Below are 15,989 nucleotides of genomic sequence, written 5' to 3'. Positions count from 1 at the left end.
GCATCAGCATAGTCCACAAAATTATTTTGGTAGACCGTAAAGTGAAGTTGTTCCAGATAGCAGACACTCTAAAGGCATCAACTGAAAGAGTACAATATATTATTCACGAATATTTGGGTATGAGATTTGCTCTGTGCAAAGTATCTGCCGCGTGAGCTCACTTTTGACCAGAAACAACCACGAGTTGATGATTGGGAGCAGTTTTTGGAGATGTTGAGGCGTAATCAACCCGAGTTTTTGCGTCGATATGTGAGAATGGATGAAACATGGCTCCACCATTTCACACTGAAGTCCAATCGACAGTCAGCCGAGTTGACTGCATACGATGAAAACGCACCATGCGGCTGGCAAGGTTATGGCGTCTGTATTTTGGGATGTGCATGGAATAAGTTTTATGGACTACCTTGAAAAAGCGTTATTGGACGACCGTTTGAAGGATGAAATTGCCGATAAACGGCTGCATTTGAAGAAAAAGAAAGTGCTTTTCACGAAGACAATGCGTAGTATCACAATTTAGTGAAGACGATATCAAAAATCCATCTATTTGTTTTCGAATTGTTTCCGCCTGCACTGCATTCTTCAGAACTGAACCCTACGACTATTTCCTGTACTCAGATCTCAAAAATTTGTTCGTTGTTAAAGAATTTTCGTCGAATGAAGGCTTATTTTGAAGCAAAAGACAAATCGTACTATCAAAATGATTTCGAAAAGTTGCTATAATCAGTGTACCACGCTTCAATTGAATTATGTTGAATAAGTGCTCGAATTTTTTTAAATAAAAAGTGTTTTACCATGGAATGCCGAAGACTTTTCAAGTGACCTGTTACATATGGTCACCTAAAAGCCTAAACAACGTATCCTTAAAAAAAAGAATTTAAAATCGTTTTCATATATTATAACCAATATATAACCAATTTATAGGTAGGTAGGTATGTATGATAACCAATGCATAACCATATTATAACCAAAACTGAAAATTTGTTTCAATATTAGTGATTGCTTATGAAAAATTATGTTACGCTGTTTTGCATTTTAGGTGACGATGTATTCTTAGTTTCGGCAGAATCTCCTCAGCTTCAGACTAATAGGCTGATCTATCACAAATTTGGATTCAATAATACCGATAGTGAAATCTCAGGTTTAAAAAAATTTCAATTTTTTTGGAACGCTGAATTTGTGTTAGAGTTTAGCTAGAGATTAAAAGAGCTAGAATTCAGTTCGTTTCAATTAATCAAATCTAAGCTTCAAAGTACGCATTCTCAAATAGACAGCAGATTTTGCATACTAATGCTAATCCTAGATCCTGAACTATTTTTTTATAAATTATGAATAATTTGTTTTGTTTAAAGCCGCTAAAAATTTCATTCAGCCATTTACTTCTATTTTCAACAATCATTTTTATAACAACACAATTGGCTCAGCTTTAAATAAAGCAATATTCAAGCAGTTCTCTGCATATGTGTGCCAAATTAGCAAGAATTATACACATACAAAGCTAAAAGCACACAACCCACACACAGTCTTTAATCGATTGTTGAAAATGAAAGTCATTGAAGTGGCTGGCAGAAAAATATTAGGTCACTAAACTTGATATCACATAAGTCACAAGCAAAGAAAACTTGCGTTTATGAAATGTGCCAACCGCAAACTGTATATATACTATATATAAATACATATATCTATATACATATATTATTATTATATACGAGTCGGTACATATTCTGGTAGCTAGAGCACTACTTAACGGCAAATATCTGTGGTATCCTTTGATTATTAAGGGTATTGCAAGGCTGCAGCAGAAAAAAATATACATACAGCCTGCCACACAAGCTAAATAAGCTATTTGCAACAACATGTGTTTGCGTGTAAATCTACGCTTGCTGCTGCTATCATATTTGAACACAAAAGCTTAAAGCTTGCATTATTCTCTGTATAAGTATGTATATATTAGTATAAGTATACGTATGTTTTAGTCTCAGTGTATGTAAGTATTAGGATAAGTGTATTTGTGTATATGCATTTGTAAGTGTTACACTTTGTATCTGTCGAAGGCATGCTGAAGCACCTACGAAATAATGAGGTCAATATATTTCAGAAATAATTACAATGCTCACTCTCCGCAGCATTAAGGTATGCAAGTGGCAACACATACTCATGTAAGTGTATGTGTATGCGGCATAAACATGCAAAAGCTACAAGCACTTGTACGTTGACACAAAGGATACTAATGCCCTTATATATGACGCTACAAACACATCATACACACATACACTTATATTATAGAGAGCAACAAAATGACATCCTAAGCACTTCGAGTAGCTGGAAAATAGGAGCTTTCGCAGCCGCCGACAGGGCAAGGAGATGTTAATGAAAGGCATGGAAAATTAGGTATTTATGTTCGCATAACTGTATATGCATGTATGCTTTAATCTATTGCTAGTTTGTGTTTGGTCGGGCCAGTTGATATCCTTTAACAAGCATATACGAACTATTAGGTGACAAAAAATATGGAGTTACCCAGTGGCAACGTGGATTAGTGAGGTTTTTCGAAATGTCTGTTCATGTATATGATACTTATAATGCGTAAGCAATAATCTGCGTGATATATTTAGAACGATAGCAATTAATCCAATTCAATTTTCTTTGATTAAAGGCAAGTCTAAGTTGCTTGTTAGTATCCCGTATAGGCAATTTTTAACCAGTTAAGAACTAGTAAAAACAGATATCTAGTATAAGTACTTGAAAGTTGGAAATGTCATTTCTAAACAGCTAGATCTCTACCACATTCTCTGATTAAAGGCAAGTTTCAATTGCTTTGTTAGTATCAGCTAAAGTCCAATCTCAACTAGTTGAGAACTAGTGGAAAGTGATCTTGTATGCGTATAGAAGAAGCATGTGTTGTTTGCTTAAAACGAGGTTGTTATAGTAACAGATAATAACAAATGCTTTCCCAACATCACCTGTAGTCCACTTTGAACTAGTTGGGAACTAGACGCATTTTTTTGATTTCTTTTAATTGTTGGATGATTTCTGTATTTTTCCTTCTTATAAAAACTACATATGACATTATACCATTTCTAGAAAATTTTGAGCTAGTTATGAACTAATTCGGAACTAGTCGAATGAAATACTTTACGGGATTTTACTAAAATGTTAGAATCGTTAAAGAAACACAATACATAGTTTCAATACACCAATTCCAGTTCATTTTGAACTAGTTTGAGTGTAACTCATTATAACCTATAGGCTACTTTGAACTAGTTGGGAACTAGACGTTTTTATTGTCGGATTTTTTAAATTGTTGGATGACGTTTGTTTTATATAAACACTAAATATAATTCGAGTATACCACTTCCAAAAAATGTTTGAGCTAGTTATGAACTAGTTGTGAACTAGTTGAAAGAAATATGTTGCGTGAGTTTTCTGAAATGTTCCTTTATAGAAACACTGTATATGATTTCAACCATTTTTAGTCCATTTTGAACTAGTCTTAATGTAACTAGGTGGTAACCAGTCGCATTTTTTTTGTCATATTTTTGAACTTTTGGATCATTTCTTTGATATTCCTTTATAAAAATAATATATAAGATTCCACTACCATTTATAATACAATTAGGACCAGTTTGGGAATTAGTACTAATCTTATTCAAAAAATTTAAGCATATTCACTTAACAGTGCATTTGAGCTAGTCACTTACATTCTTACCAATGGGTTTACGAATACAGCTACGCATGCATGTACTCTTACCAATATTTAAGTATAAATTTCACTTTAATAAATATATTTAACCATAGACAACATAGATTTTCATTATCAAAATATGGACCAACCATATCAAACACACATATACACACATGCACACACGAAAACATGAAAATAGAGCTTAGAATAACAATATTAGTAGCACAAGAGCAAAGTATTTCAAGCAGCCTTAGCCTGCGACATGCCGAGCTAGACGAGTAGCAGCAGGAGCAGCAGCACTTGGTGAAACTCGAGACTGATGCCAAGGCAATACAACACAATAAAATACAATAATATAAAGGCAGCAAAAACAATACAAGCTAATGCTGTAAATGTGTGACAATATAGCAAGCCATGCCGAGCGTTGTAGTAGGCAAAGCCAGCAGGTTCTGAACAAAGAAAACAGTTGGCTGTTAAGAAAAGTAAGTGAAAAAAAACGAAATAAAATCACAAGCTGTGCGACGACTGCTGCTGCTAAAAGGAGCAACGAAAAATGCGAAGAAAAACATGAAAAAATAAAACTGATATTTTCATGATGCTTCATAGTTGCAGGATAGTTTTCGCGTGTGTGTGTGTGTTTTTCGATGTATTTGTGTGTCAGCATGCGAAACTGTGGTGAGTTTCGCTTGCACACAGTTATGACAACAGCTGCTTGACAAGTCACGCGGCTTCCTAAAAGCAGACCACAATATACTAGTACAAAGCGCACACACACACTGAGAAATCCACTGACATATATCATATACTTATGTATGCATGTTTGAAGGCATGTGTATGTGACTGGCAGGCACTCAGCAGGCGCAAAGTAGAATAAATGTATTTATGGTGACTTTAACAACGCACAACGTAAAACTATGCACGTGCATGTGTATGTGAACATTCATACACACACACAGGCATGCATAGTCAAGCACCTAATATAATGAAATCAGCTCTTCAACAAAGTATACTTCTAGCTGAAAGTATAAAATTGTTCAACAAAATTTTATATTTTTAGAGTGTAAGAGAGAGAGAGGGAAAGAGAGCGCGCATAAAAATAGCGCTCCTTATACCGCTTATTTTATGTGAATTTTGAGTCTAAACGTGTCTACTTGTAGTAAAATTTCCCAGTTTTTTAGTCTACTCTAGTTTTGGGTAATTTCTTTTACGCTCGTCAACAGCAACATAGCTGAGCGCATTTGTAGAGCACAAGTGAACATAAAGAATTTTCTTCAGTTAAAGAATTTCTTAGTTAAGCAGGCATACATACACACACAAGCCGATATTATTGCACATAATGCTCCTAGATTGCTAGTTAATTAGGCGTTGTTGTTATATCGCATATTTAAAGGTTTGTTTGTATGAGTATGAGTATTAGAAAATTCGTGGAAATCAAGTTTTAATTATAGTCAAGATGTTCCGTGGCCTTTGAGTATTGAATTGTGCAAAGATGTCGTTCAAAATATTGGTTTTTGATCAGAAATGAAATAATTCAATGATTAGTATCCACGTTTAATTAGTAATTCTGAGAATGCTTTTAATTTATACCTTTATACACAAGAGTGTCAGAAATTAATAATTGTTTATGGAAAATTTCAAGAACTTTTAAAATTCTTACCGAATTATGTGGCAAAAATTGAAAAATGTAATATTTTGACTGTGTGATACGCTTTTATAATATAGCCCTATTATAGAAGGTACTCCATTGCAAATAAGTTAATTTCGAGGCAATATATGTATGTATGTATGGAAGCAACAACAATTTGAAGCTTCTTATTTGTGATAGTTGCAATTTTTAATTCCACAATTTTGGGAATTTACTTTTCTTACCATCTGTTGAGGGGTTTGAACAATATCCGGCTTGGTAAGGAGCTTAACATACCCATTCTCACATTGATTGACTGATAAATTATTATGGGCATTGCCATGTGAATGGCTTTTAACACGAAGGCATATTAAAGCTACCATTTTAATTCATTTTAATTTCATGTTAGTTTGTATTTTAATTAGTTTTAATTTTAAATTTACTTTTACTTTTATGTATTATTTATATTTTAAATTTATTTTCAGTCTAATTTTAATTAAAATTGTTCTTTATTTTTAATTTAAATTCAATTCATTTCCATTTTAAGTAAGTGAAGTTTTAATTTTAATTTCAGTTTTTATTTTAATTTCAATTTAAATTTTAGTGTATAATTGAATTTTTAATTGTAACTTTAATTCTAACTTAATTCTCTATTTTATTTACATTTAATTTTATATGTGACCTGGTCTACGGAAAGAGGGAGGGGGCTTAGGTGTCAAAAAATCAATTTTCACTTTTTAGTTGATTCGGATGGAAGATGAGATGCTTTTTCACGTGATCAGAAAACTAGTTTTCGCACGTTAGCTCCCTTTTCGTAGACCAGGTCATATATGTATATTAATTTTAATTGTAGTTTGAATTATAATATTAATTTTAATTTCGATTTTAATTTTAATTATATTTAGTTTCAATTTCCATTTCAATTTTAATTTAAATTTTAGTGCTTAATTGAGTTTCTAATATTAAATTTCACTTTAATTTTTATTTCGATTTTAAATTTAATTTAATATTTGATTTGAATTATAATTAATTTTAGTTTCAATTTCCATATTATTTTTAATTTTAGTTTTTTTTAATTTTTTTAATTTAAATTTTTTTAATCTTAATTTCAATTTCCTTTTTAAGTTTAATATTAATTTTTACCTTAATTTCAATTTTAGTTTATTTTTATAATAAAAAGGTAATTATTACTAATTCAAATTTTAGTATCGATTTTAATTACAAAAAATTTTATATTAAAATTCCGTATTAATTTTATTTTAAGTTTTAATAATTATTTTTATTTATTTTTTTTAAGTTTCATATTAAATTTAAATTTGGTTTTACTTACATTATAATATATTTAATTTTAATTTCAATTTTTAATTTAATTTTAGTTTTTGTCTTAATTTAGTCTGAATTAAAATTAATAAAAATATTTAAATAAATTATTTAATTAATTTTAATTTAGTTGAATATATTAATTTAATTTCGTTTTTAGTCTTCATTTAACCTATTTTTAAATAAAAAAAATTTAAATAAATTAGTTAATTTAAATTTTTAATTAATATGTAAATTAATAATTTATTATTAATTTTAAATGGGGAAAAATTATGACTAAAATTAAAATTAAATTTATTAAAAATTAAATTAAAATTAATTATTAATTAATTATTATTATTAATATTTTAATTAACTAATTAATTCATTTAAAATTTTTATTAATTTTAATTTATTTTTAAAAAATTTTCTAACTAATTCAACAAAGGAAACTATTAGTACTTAAAACTAAATTAATGTAAATGGTATTTTTTGAATTATGTTTATTTTAGATACCGAAATAATTCAAAAATATCTTTAAAAAATATTTCTTAAAAATACGTATTATTTAATATAACTCCAATAGTTTAATTTTTTTAATTATTATAATAATATTTTTCAATAAATTTTTAAATATTGCTACAAATTTAAAAAATGTAAAAATATATAAAAAGAACAAAAATTCAACCCAAATGAAATAAATACTTTTTTTATAAAAATTCGAATTGGCGCCATAAAATCTGCGCTGAAAATGCCTTGAAAGTAAGAACATGCTCTCCTACCAAGTAAATAAGTTTTCTGCTCTCTCGCGCTGAGCGCAACTCAGTGAAAATATCTCTACCATTTTCCTACTAAAAGTGCCAGCAGCATGCCGCTATCGCTCCAGTATGTCCTCAAAGTCCTTTTGCCATAAAAATTCACCAAAGGCGTTGCGCTCCGTGCCGCATTAACGCTCACTCTTTCACACATTGCGCGCTCTCTATTATTAATTTAAACGCTCCCTGCTTGATTTTGTACGCACAGCAGCAACACAACTTCAATAGGCATACAACCCGCGGACATGTCAGCTATGCGCTGCCGTTGTGAGGAGCGGCGAAACAAAACCCACACGCACAACTCTGCTACCGCTCTTCGGCATCGCACAATGCGCTGGCACTCAGTAACTTTGTGACTCTGCTACTTTGTACTATAAAAGGTTGCCTCAGTGCGTCGAGCAGTTCAGTCTTCGATTAGAATGCCAATGTGTAGGACACGTAAACGTTAGTGTTAAGTGTTGTTGAAACGAACGCGCAGAGCAAAAGCAACATTATTCGCACATATAAAATACAATTGGAATACAGTGAAGTGCCAGCGCGTTGCTCATGAAGAAGAAACATAAAATAAGTTAAACAAATTACAAAATAACAAAATAAAACAAAAGTGTGTGAATTTTATTTAGTTTTACGAAAATATTCCAACTAAATAATAATTGTGTGCAACTGACAAAATTTTACGGGCGCGTCTTTACTTAAACAACAAATTACAACAAAAAACGCTTACTTCACGTGATAAACGCACAGCAGCCGTGACAGTAGCCGAGCAGCCGAAGTGCGCGTTGCCTATTATTTGGTATCCACAAATTGGAACTCTCATAAATGCCACGCCGCGAGTGCACAACACTTGCAACACAAATGAAAATTTATTAGCATTTAATTTGATTTGATTAAATGTGTATACTTAACAGTGTGGCAGTGGCGCAAAGCCAGCGAAACGAACACAATTGATTGGCAGCGGTCAAGTGTATATATTTCCGGAAAAAGTATACACAGGTCTTGTGGCAAGTGCGCTGCGTGTAAATTGTATGTGCTTTTGTGCAAATTTTACGAATTAAACGAACGCTGGTGTATGCCGAAAATAGCAAATAACGGTCAGAGGACTAAAACAGACGCATACAGGCAGCGCCAGTCGCCAAAAGTACGACACGAAGGAGCAAACGCCGAAGTCTAAGCATTTTGCTGTGTGTTGCACGGTTTTGAACTGGCTTTTTGGTGCTTTTGTTGGCGAATGAACGAGCGAGTGGCAGAGCCAAAATTAAAGTCGAAAAATACTTCGTGAAAAATCAAGCGAAAAACGCAAGGATTTGTGGCAAACGAACTTTAACGAAACGAAAAGCTGAGTGAAACTCGCGTGGAAAATTAATAAAGTTCAAGCAGTTGTATAAAAAAATTGTAAAAATACAACAAAAATATAAAAAAGTCAATTTATGAAAAAAAGAAAAATTTTTGTAAATAAATGACTTAAAAAATTGCGATAAAAATAATTAATTAAAAAGTTAAATTTATAAAAAATACATAATAAAAATTTTCAAAAATTATTATACAAGTAAATTTAAAGTAAAAAAAAATTAATTAATATAAAAATAAATAATTGAAATACTACGTAAAGAACACAATACATACGTAAAACGAAAAGTAATTAATTCCAACACTAAAAACAGCATGTTGCACATATGTGTTGCAAGCCATGTTGCACGTATGTTAAAGTAACGCACATTAAAATAAAAACAATGCAAATTGCAGCCAACAAGCGCACATTAATTATTAAAAAACATTAACTCTACAAGGCCTTGTGGCAAGTGTCGCGTTATGTGTGCAACTAAAAGTGTATAGTAAATGTTAAAATCGCACAACAATGCGCAAAACAACAATTAAAACTGTAACTGCAAGCATTTGAGGCCATAAATAAAACGCGTTTGAGCGCTTAAACCATATTTGACACACACCAACAACACCACTACTTGCAACATCCTATTTAATTTTTAATTGCACAGCACTTTTTTACTAAATTCTTACACAATGGCCAACTACTATTTACAAAAACAACAAAGTACACAAAAATTCTACCAACATGCCACACTAGTCATCACCGTGCTGCTAACGCTCATAGCAGGCGGCAATATGCAGCAGCAACAGCAGTTGATGCAACAAGCGCCCAGCTTGCAGCAGCAGCAGCAACAACAGCAACAGCTGCATGCGAGCAATACGAAACAGCAGTCACAGCAAGCGCAGCAGCATCAGCAACACTCCAACGCCATTATGGGCGAGGCGGGCGTGACCAATTCACAGTTGCCGCAACCGCCTACGGCGACACATTATGGTGGCGCCAATCTGCAGCCGGGTCTGGCAGGCGGCATGCTTGCCGGCACTGCAGCGCAGGATCCACGCTATGATGCGCCCGATGATTGCCATTTTTTGCCCGCGGCCGGGCCCGATAATCCAGAGATAGCGCTCACCTGTAATCTGCGTACGGTCAATAGCGAATTCGATACGACCAATTTCAGTGTGATACCCGCCGAGCATACGGTGGCGTTGCATGTCTTGTGCAACGACGAAATTATGGCGAAGAGCTCACTGGAGGCGCGCTCCTTTGCGCATTTGGTGCGTCTGCAGGAGCTCTCCATCCAATACTGCAAATTGGCCAAGTTCAATCGGCATGTGCTGGAGGGTTTGGCACAGTTACGCAATCTCACGGTGCGCACCAATAATATACTCTGGCCCACGATCAATTTCGACATTGAAGCCGATGCTTTTGCGGTGGCCAAGAATTTGGAACGTTTGGATTTGTCATCGAATAATATCTGGTCCTTGCCGGATAACATCTTTTGTGCGCTGAGCGGTTTGTCATCGCTGAATATGAGCGAGAATCGTTTGCAGGATGTGAATGAGTTGGGCTTTCGTGAACGCACACGTGAACAAGCGGCTAATGCAGAGCATTCCACCGCAGCAACGCCTGAAGTGTCGACGAGTCGCCAGCAAACTGGCAGCAGCGCTAGCAATACCAGTTGCAATTTGGATTTGGAGATACTAGATGTATCTTACAACCATTTTGTGTTGCTACCTGCTAACGGTTTTGGCACTTTGCGCCGTTTGCGCGTGCTGCAAGTGAACAATAATGAGATCTCCATGATCGCAGATAAGGCGCTGAGTGGTCTCAAGAATCTGCAAATACTCAACCTCAGTTCGAATAAAATTGTTGCCTTGCCTTCAGAGCTCTTCACCGAACAAGCTGGCACAATACAGGAGGTTTACTTGCAAAACAACTCGATCAGCGTGCTCTCACCGAAACTTTTCTCCAATCTCGATCAATTGCAAGCGCTCGATCTGTCGCACAATCAGATCACCTCAACGTGGATCGATCGCAGCACATTTGTGGGCCTGATACGTCTGGTGTTACTCAATTTGGCGCATAATAAACTCACCAAACTTGAACCGGAGATCTTCACTGACCTCTACACACTACAGATCTTGAATCTGCGTCACAATCAGCTGGAGAATGTCGCCGCCGATACATTTGCGCCCATGAACAATCTACACACACTTTTGCTCTCACATAATCGCCTCAAATACTTGGATGCTTATGCGCTCAATGGGCTCTATGTGTTGTCGCTGCTCTCTTTGGACAATAATGCTTTGATTGGCGTGCATCCCGAAGCCTTCCGCAATTGCAGCTCACTACAAGATCTCAATTTGAATGGCAATCAGTTGAAGACAGTACCGTTAGCATTGAGAAATATGCGCTTGCTACGCACGGTGGATCTTGGTGAGAATATGATTACTGTGCTGGAGGATAACGCCTTCAAGGGCTTGGGTAATCTTTATGGTCTCCGCTTGATTGGTAACTTTTTGGAGAATATAACAATGAATGCTTTCAAAGATCTGCCGAGCTTGCAGATACTCAACCTCGCACGTAATCGCATTGGCGTTGTGGAGCCTGGCGCCTTTGAGATGACTTCGAGCATACAAGCGATACGTTTGGATGGTAACGACCTAAGCGAGATCAACGGTTTGTTCAGCAATATGCCTTCCTTACTCTGGCTGAATATCTCCGACAATCGTTTGGAGCATTTCGACTATGCTCATGTGCCCAACACGCTGCAGTGGCTGGATCTGCATAAGAACCGTTTGGGCGAGCTCTCCAATCGCTTCAGCCTCGACACGCAAATACGTCTGCAGACTTTGGATGCAAGCTTCAATCAAATACAGCGCATTTCGCCCTCCTCTATACCGAACTCTATCGAACTACTTTTCCTCAACGATAACCTCATACACATCGTCGATCCGGACACTTTCATGCATAAGTCCAACCTGACGCGCGTTGATCTCTACGCCAACCAGATCAGCACGCTGGACATCAAATCCTTACGCATACTGCCCGTACATGAGCTGCGTTCGCTGCCTGAGTTCTACATTGGCGGCAATCCCTTTACCTGCGATTGCAACATCGATTGGCTGCAGAAGATTAATCACATTAAGTCGCGACAGTATCCACGTATTATGGACTTGGAGACCATCTATTGCAAACTGCTGAATAACCGTGAACGCGCCTACATACCACTCATCGATGCGGAGCCCAAGCATTTCCTATGCACTTACAAGACACATTGCTTCGCGGTCTGCCATTGCTGTGAGTTCGACGCTTGCGACTGCGAGATGACCTGCCCGACGAATTGTACTTGCTTCCACGACCAAACTTGGTCCACGAATATTGTGGAATGCTCTGGCGCTGGCTACACACAAATGCCACGCAAGGTGCCCATGGACACCACTGAGTTGTACATCGATGGCAACAACTTTGCTGAGCTGCCAGGGCACACCTTCCTGGGACGCAAAAATCTCGCTGTACTCTTCGTTAACAACTCGAATGTACAGTCGCTGCATAACACAACCTTCAGCGGTCTCCGTAGGCTGCTGGTGCTGCATCTCGAGGACAATCACATCGCCGAGGTGCGTGGCGACGAGTTCAGCAATCTGGAGAACCTGCGTGAACTCTATCTACAGAACAACCGCATAGCCAGCGTTGGCAATGGCAGTTTTCAGGCTTTGCGTAAGTTGGAAGTGCTGCGTTTGGACGGCAATCGGCTGGTGCACTTTGAGGTCTGGCAGCTAGCACTTAACCCATACTTAGTAGAGATAGGGCTTGCAGACAATCAGTGGAGTTGCGAATGTAGTTACTTGATGCGCTTCCGCACCTACCTCGCACAGACGGCCGAGAAGATTGTCGATGCGGCTCGCGTCTCCTGTGTCTACAACAATGCCACCAGCGTGCTGCGCGAAAAAAATGGCACGAAGTGCACGTTACGCGGCGATGAGGTCACCACATATGCACATGCCAGCGAAATCGAACATCTACTGCCGCTGCTCTTAATCGCCACATGTGCCTTTGTTGGCTTCTTCGTGCTCATCTTGGGCATCTTCTGCTACCGCCACGAGCTCAAACTGTGGGCACATACAAACTGTCTGCTCAACATGTGTTATGCAGGCCGCAATGCGCACGGTTTCGTCGAGTCGCTGGACAAGGATCGTCTGTGTGATGCATACTTTGCCTACAGCTTACAGGATGAGCACTTCGTTAATCAAATATTGGCACAGACGCTGGAACATGACATCGGCTATCGCTTGTGTTTGCATTATCGTGATGTGAATATCAATGCGTACGTAACGGATGCCATCATCGAGGCCGCCGAGAGCGCCAAGCAGTTTGTGGTCGTGTTATCGAAGAATTTCCTCTACAACGAATGGACACGTTTCGAATATAAATCAGCATTGCATGAGATGGTGAAGCGTCGCAAACGTCTGGTCTTCATACTCTACGGCGATTTGCCGCAACGCGACATCGACATGGATATGCGTCATTACTTGCGTACGAGCACCTGTCTGGAGTGGGACGATAAAAAATTCTGGCAGAAGCTACGCATCGCACTGCCGCACATACGCAAGCGACCAATCACCGCCAATTGTCTGGCTACGCGGTCGGCCGTGAACATTTACGCTTCAGCGCACGAATACCAGCCCGCAGGCGGCAATAGCACCGTTGGTGGTGGCGTTGGTCTGCCAAATGGACACCTCAGCGGTGCAGGCATCGGCGTTGATAAGGCGCACTACTCCGACTGCAACAACTATGCGACCATTAATGATTGTGGTGTTGGCGCGCGCGGCTATGCGCCCATACCTACCGCCACTGCTGCCTGCAAGTTTAACACGCTCAATGAGCTCTCGCACAAAATGCATAAAAATGATTTGCTGAATAACATCGGCGGCGCCGGCAGCGGTATGTGTGGCATTGGGCTCGGCGGTGGCGCCAAAACGCTCGATCATCATCACCACCTCCGCGCGCATCAGCAGCACGAGTACGCGGTGCCCGCTTATTTGGGTACGCTGAGCAACGGCCATGTGGGCGGCGGTGGTGGCAACGCGCCTACCTACGACAGCGTCGATTACGCCAAGCAGAAGCTGAGCGCCAGCAACAATTGCGACAACTGCACTGTGGGCACACAGAAACGCGTCACCAAAGGTGGCCTACACCCCAGCTTCTCATCCAATTTCACAGCGCCGCCTAACGGCACACTCACAGGCGCTTGCTACAACAGCTATAACTGCAAGAAACCATGCAATTGTGGCGCGCGCAAGCACGCGTCTGCCGCCAGTGATGACGGCATCAGCTGTCGCTGTGGCACTGCGAGCAGCGGCGCGCCAAAGGAGTTGGGCACAACAACGGCGGCGCCGACGCCGGCACTGGCTGCGTCTGCGACCACATGCAGCAGCAATAGCAGCAACAACAGCGAACGCAGCAGCAGTGTCACCAACAGCAGCAACAATAGCACCAGCTCAGCGGGTAGCGGCAATCGGCAACCAACCGAGCAGCTGGCACACTACGAATCCAGTTTATCGCTGAACGAGAGCGCAGCACTGAATGGGCCATTGTGGGCGTAACAACAACTGGATTTAGGTGGCGGCATTGCGGGCGGTAAAACGCGCATGGCGGTCTGCTTGAATGTGTAAGCGCGCCCCAAACAAATTGCCTAGCAAACGCAATGAAAATTTCTATGTATTTTAAGTGTGTATGCGTGCGTGTGTATATGTGTCAGCAAGTGCTTGAAATTGTGCGCGTGTGTGTTTTAGTGTAAAAAATGTAGAGCGCGTCACAGCGCCAGAGACAGACTGTGCAACCAGTGAATTTAATTAAACGCCTGCAAGCGCACACATATACATATGTGTGTGTGTGTATGTGCGCCTATGCGTATGCAGGTAGTCAGGCAACTAGTAGTTCTTGTATGTGGGCAGTGAATGTGAATTGTTGAGGACACTTGCTGTGGCATGTGTTGCAGCGACTCGCACAAATATGAGACTTTGTAAAAAGTAGCATACCAAAAGCAAAACTAGCGAACTGAAAACAGAACAGAAAAAAGCAACCAAACAAACACAAAACAAAGCAAACAAACAAACTACGTAAAACCGCTAACTAGTTCTAGTTACTTAAATTATAATTATTAAATTAAACTTAAATTATTACTTAACAACTAAGCACTTAGCAAAGCGAGGCAGGCAAACTGAACAAAATAAGATAAAATAAAACAAATGATTTTCACTAGCATTAGAATTTACCATATAGCGGTTAATAAGTGTGCTTGTGTGTGTATGCGTGCGTGTTTATTGTATATGCGTGTAAATATATATTTAAATATATTTGATTTCTTTTTGGACTTCAAAATAGCAAAACGATAAAGTTTGAAAATTTAAATATAAAAAAATTAAAATTGTTAAATAGACTGATAAAATTAGTTTTTACGTTTAAGTTTCTTATTAAAACTAATTATTAACAAACAAAATGCAAAATACAAACACAATTAAAAAAAATTTTAAAATAAGTGAAAAATGCAAAATAAAGTTGAGAATCTATTATTGGCGCTTAAACAAAATTAAAAAATATTGTTTTTCTCATTTAATTTGGCAAAATTTGTAGGGAAGCGATATTTTGCAGTTGAGCAAACAAATTGTATAAGGTTTGGGTAATTTATATAATAGAGAAAGAGGGTGTGTGGTGAAATAAAAAAATATTTTTGTTTTGTAATTTAAAAAGCAGTTGAAAGGCTTAATGTTATATTGAAAACGATTTTCATATATTTAATTACTTTTTATATTTTAAATATTTTTAATCCTTGACTACAGAGGCTTCTAACATCTAATTATTTTTGATTTTGAACTTAGAGGCTTCAAATATTTAGTAATTCTTTATCTATAGCATTAAATTTTTCATTAAAGTAAAGTAGTTAAATTTTTTTTTTCAGTTTAAATGTATTTTATTTAGAAAATGATTTAAGAACTGTTTCCGGATTTAACAGCTTTTCAAATGCAATTTCCCTTCATATAGGTTATTTAAAATATTTTTTTTAACATTTCCTCAAATAAGAGGAGAAAAAATAAGCTATAAAATAATCATGGAAGACTTCAAAATATTTCTCAAAAGTGTGATTTCGTAGCTTTATGAAAAAATTCGCCAACAGCGCTTAAAGGTAGGCAATAATAAAAGTAAGTGCATACTTTTGGGATTGGCGCAACCGATTAGCAA

At 37.5% G+C, this 15,989-nt stretch overlaps 1 protein-coding gene and 1 long non-coding RNA gene across 2 annotated transcripts in view; both read left to right on the top strand.

The window, feature by feature from the left end:
* LOC120777244 overlaps positions 1 to 15,989 on the top strand; it is an 86,086-nt gene that overhangs the window by 44,454 nt on the left and 25,643 nt on the right. The window lies entirely within an intron of this gene.
* LOC120777243 (toll-like receptor 6) lies at positions 9,056 to 15,167 on the top strand. The gene has a single exon (XM_040108436.1). It carries the CDS (start codon positions 9,440 to 9,442, stop codon positions 14,351 to 14,353), a length of 4,914 nt encoding a protein of 1,637 aa, XP_039964370.1. The 5' UTR covers positions 9,056 to 9,439; the 3' UTR covers positions 14,354 to 15,167.

The sequence above is a fragment of the Bactrocera tryoni genome, chromosome 5 (genome assembly GCF_016617805.1).
Source record: "Bactrocera tryoni isolate S06 chromosome 5, CSIRO_BtryS06_freeze2, whole genome shotgun sequence".
NCBI classification, from domain to species: Eukaryota; Metazoa; Arthropoda; class Insecta; order Diptera; family Tephritidae; genus Bactrocera; species Bactrocera tryoni.
Note: the sequence above shows the minus strand (reverse complement) of the source record. Positions and strands in the feature narration are given on the sequence as shown.

Bases quoted from the DNA above. Each gene is read 5' to 3' on its own strand.
- LOC120777243 (XM_040108436.1), top strand. From the start codon at position 9,440: ATGGCCAACTACTATTTACAAAAACAACAAAGTACACAAAAATTCTAC.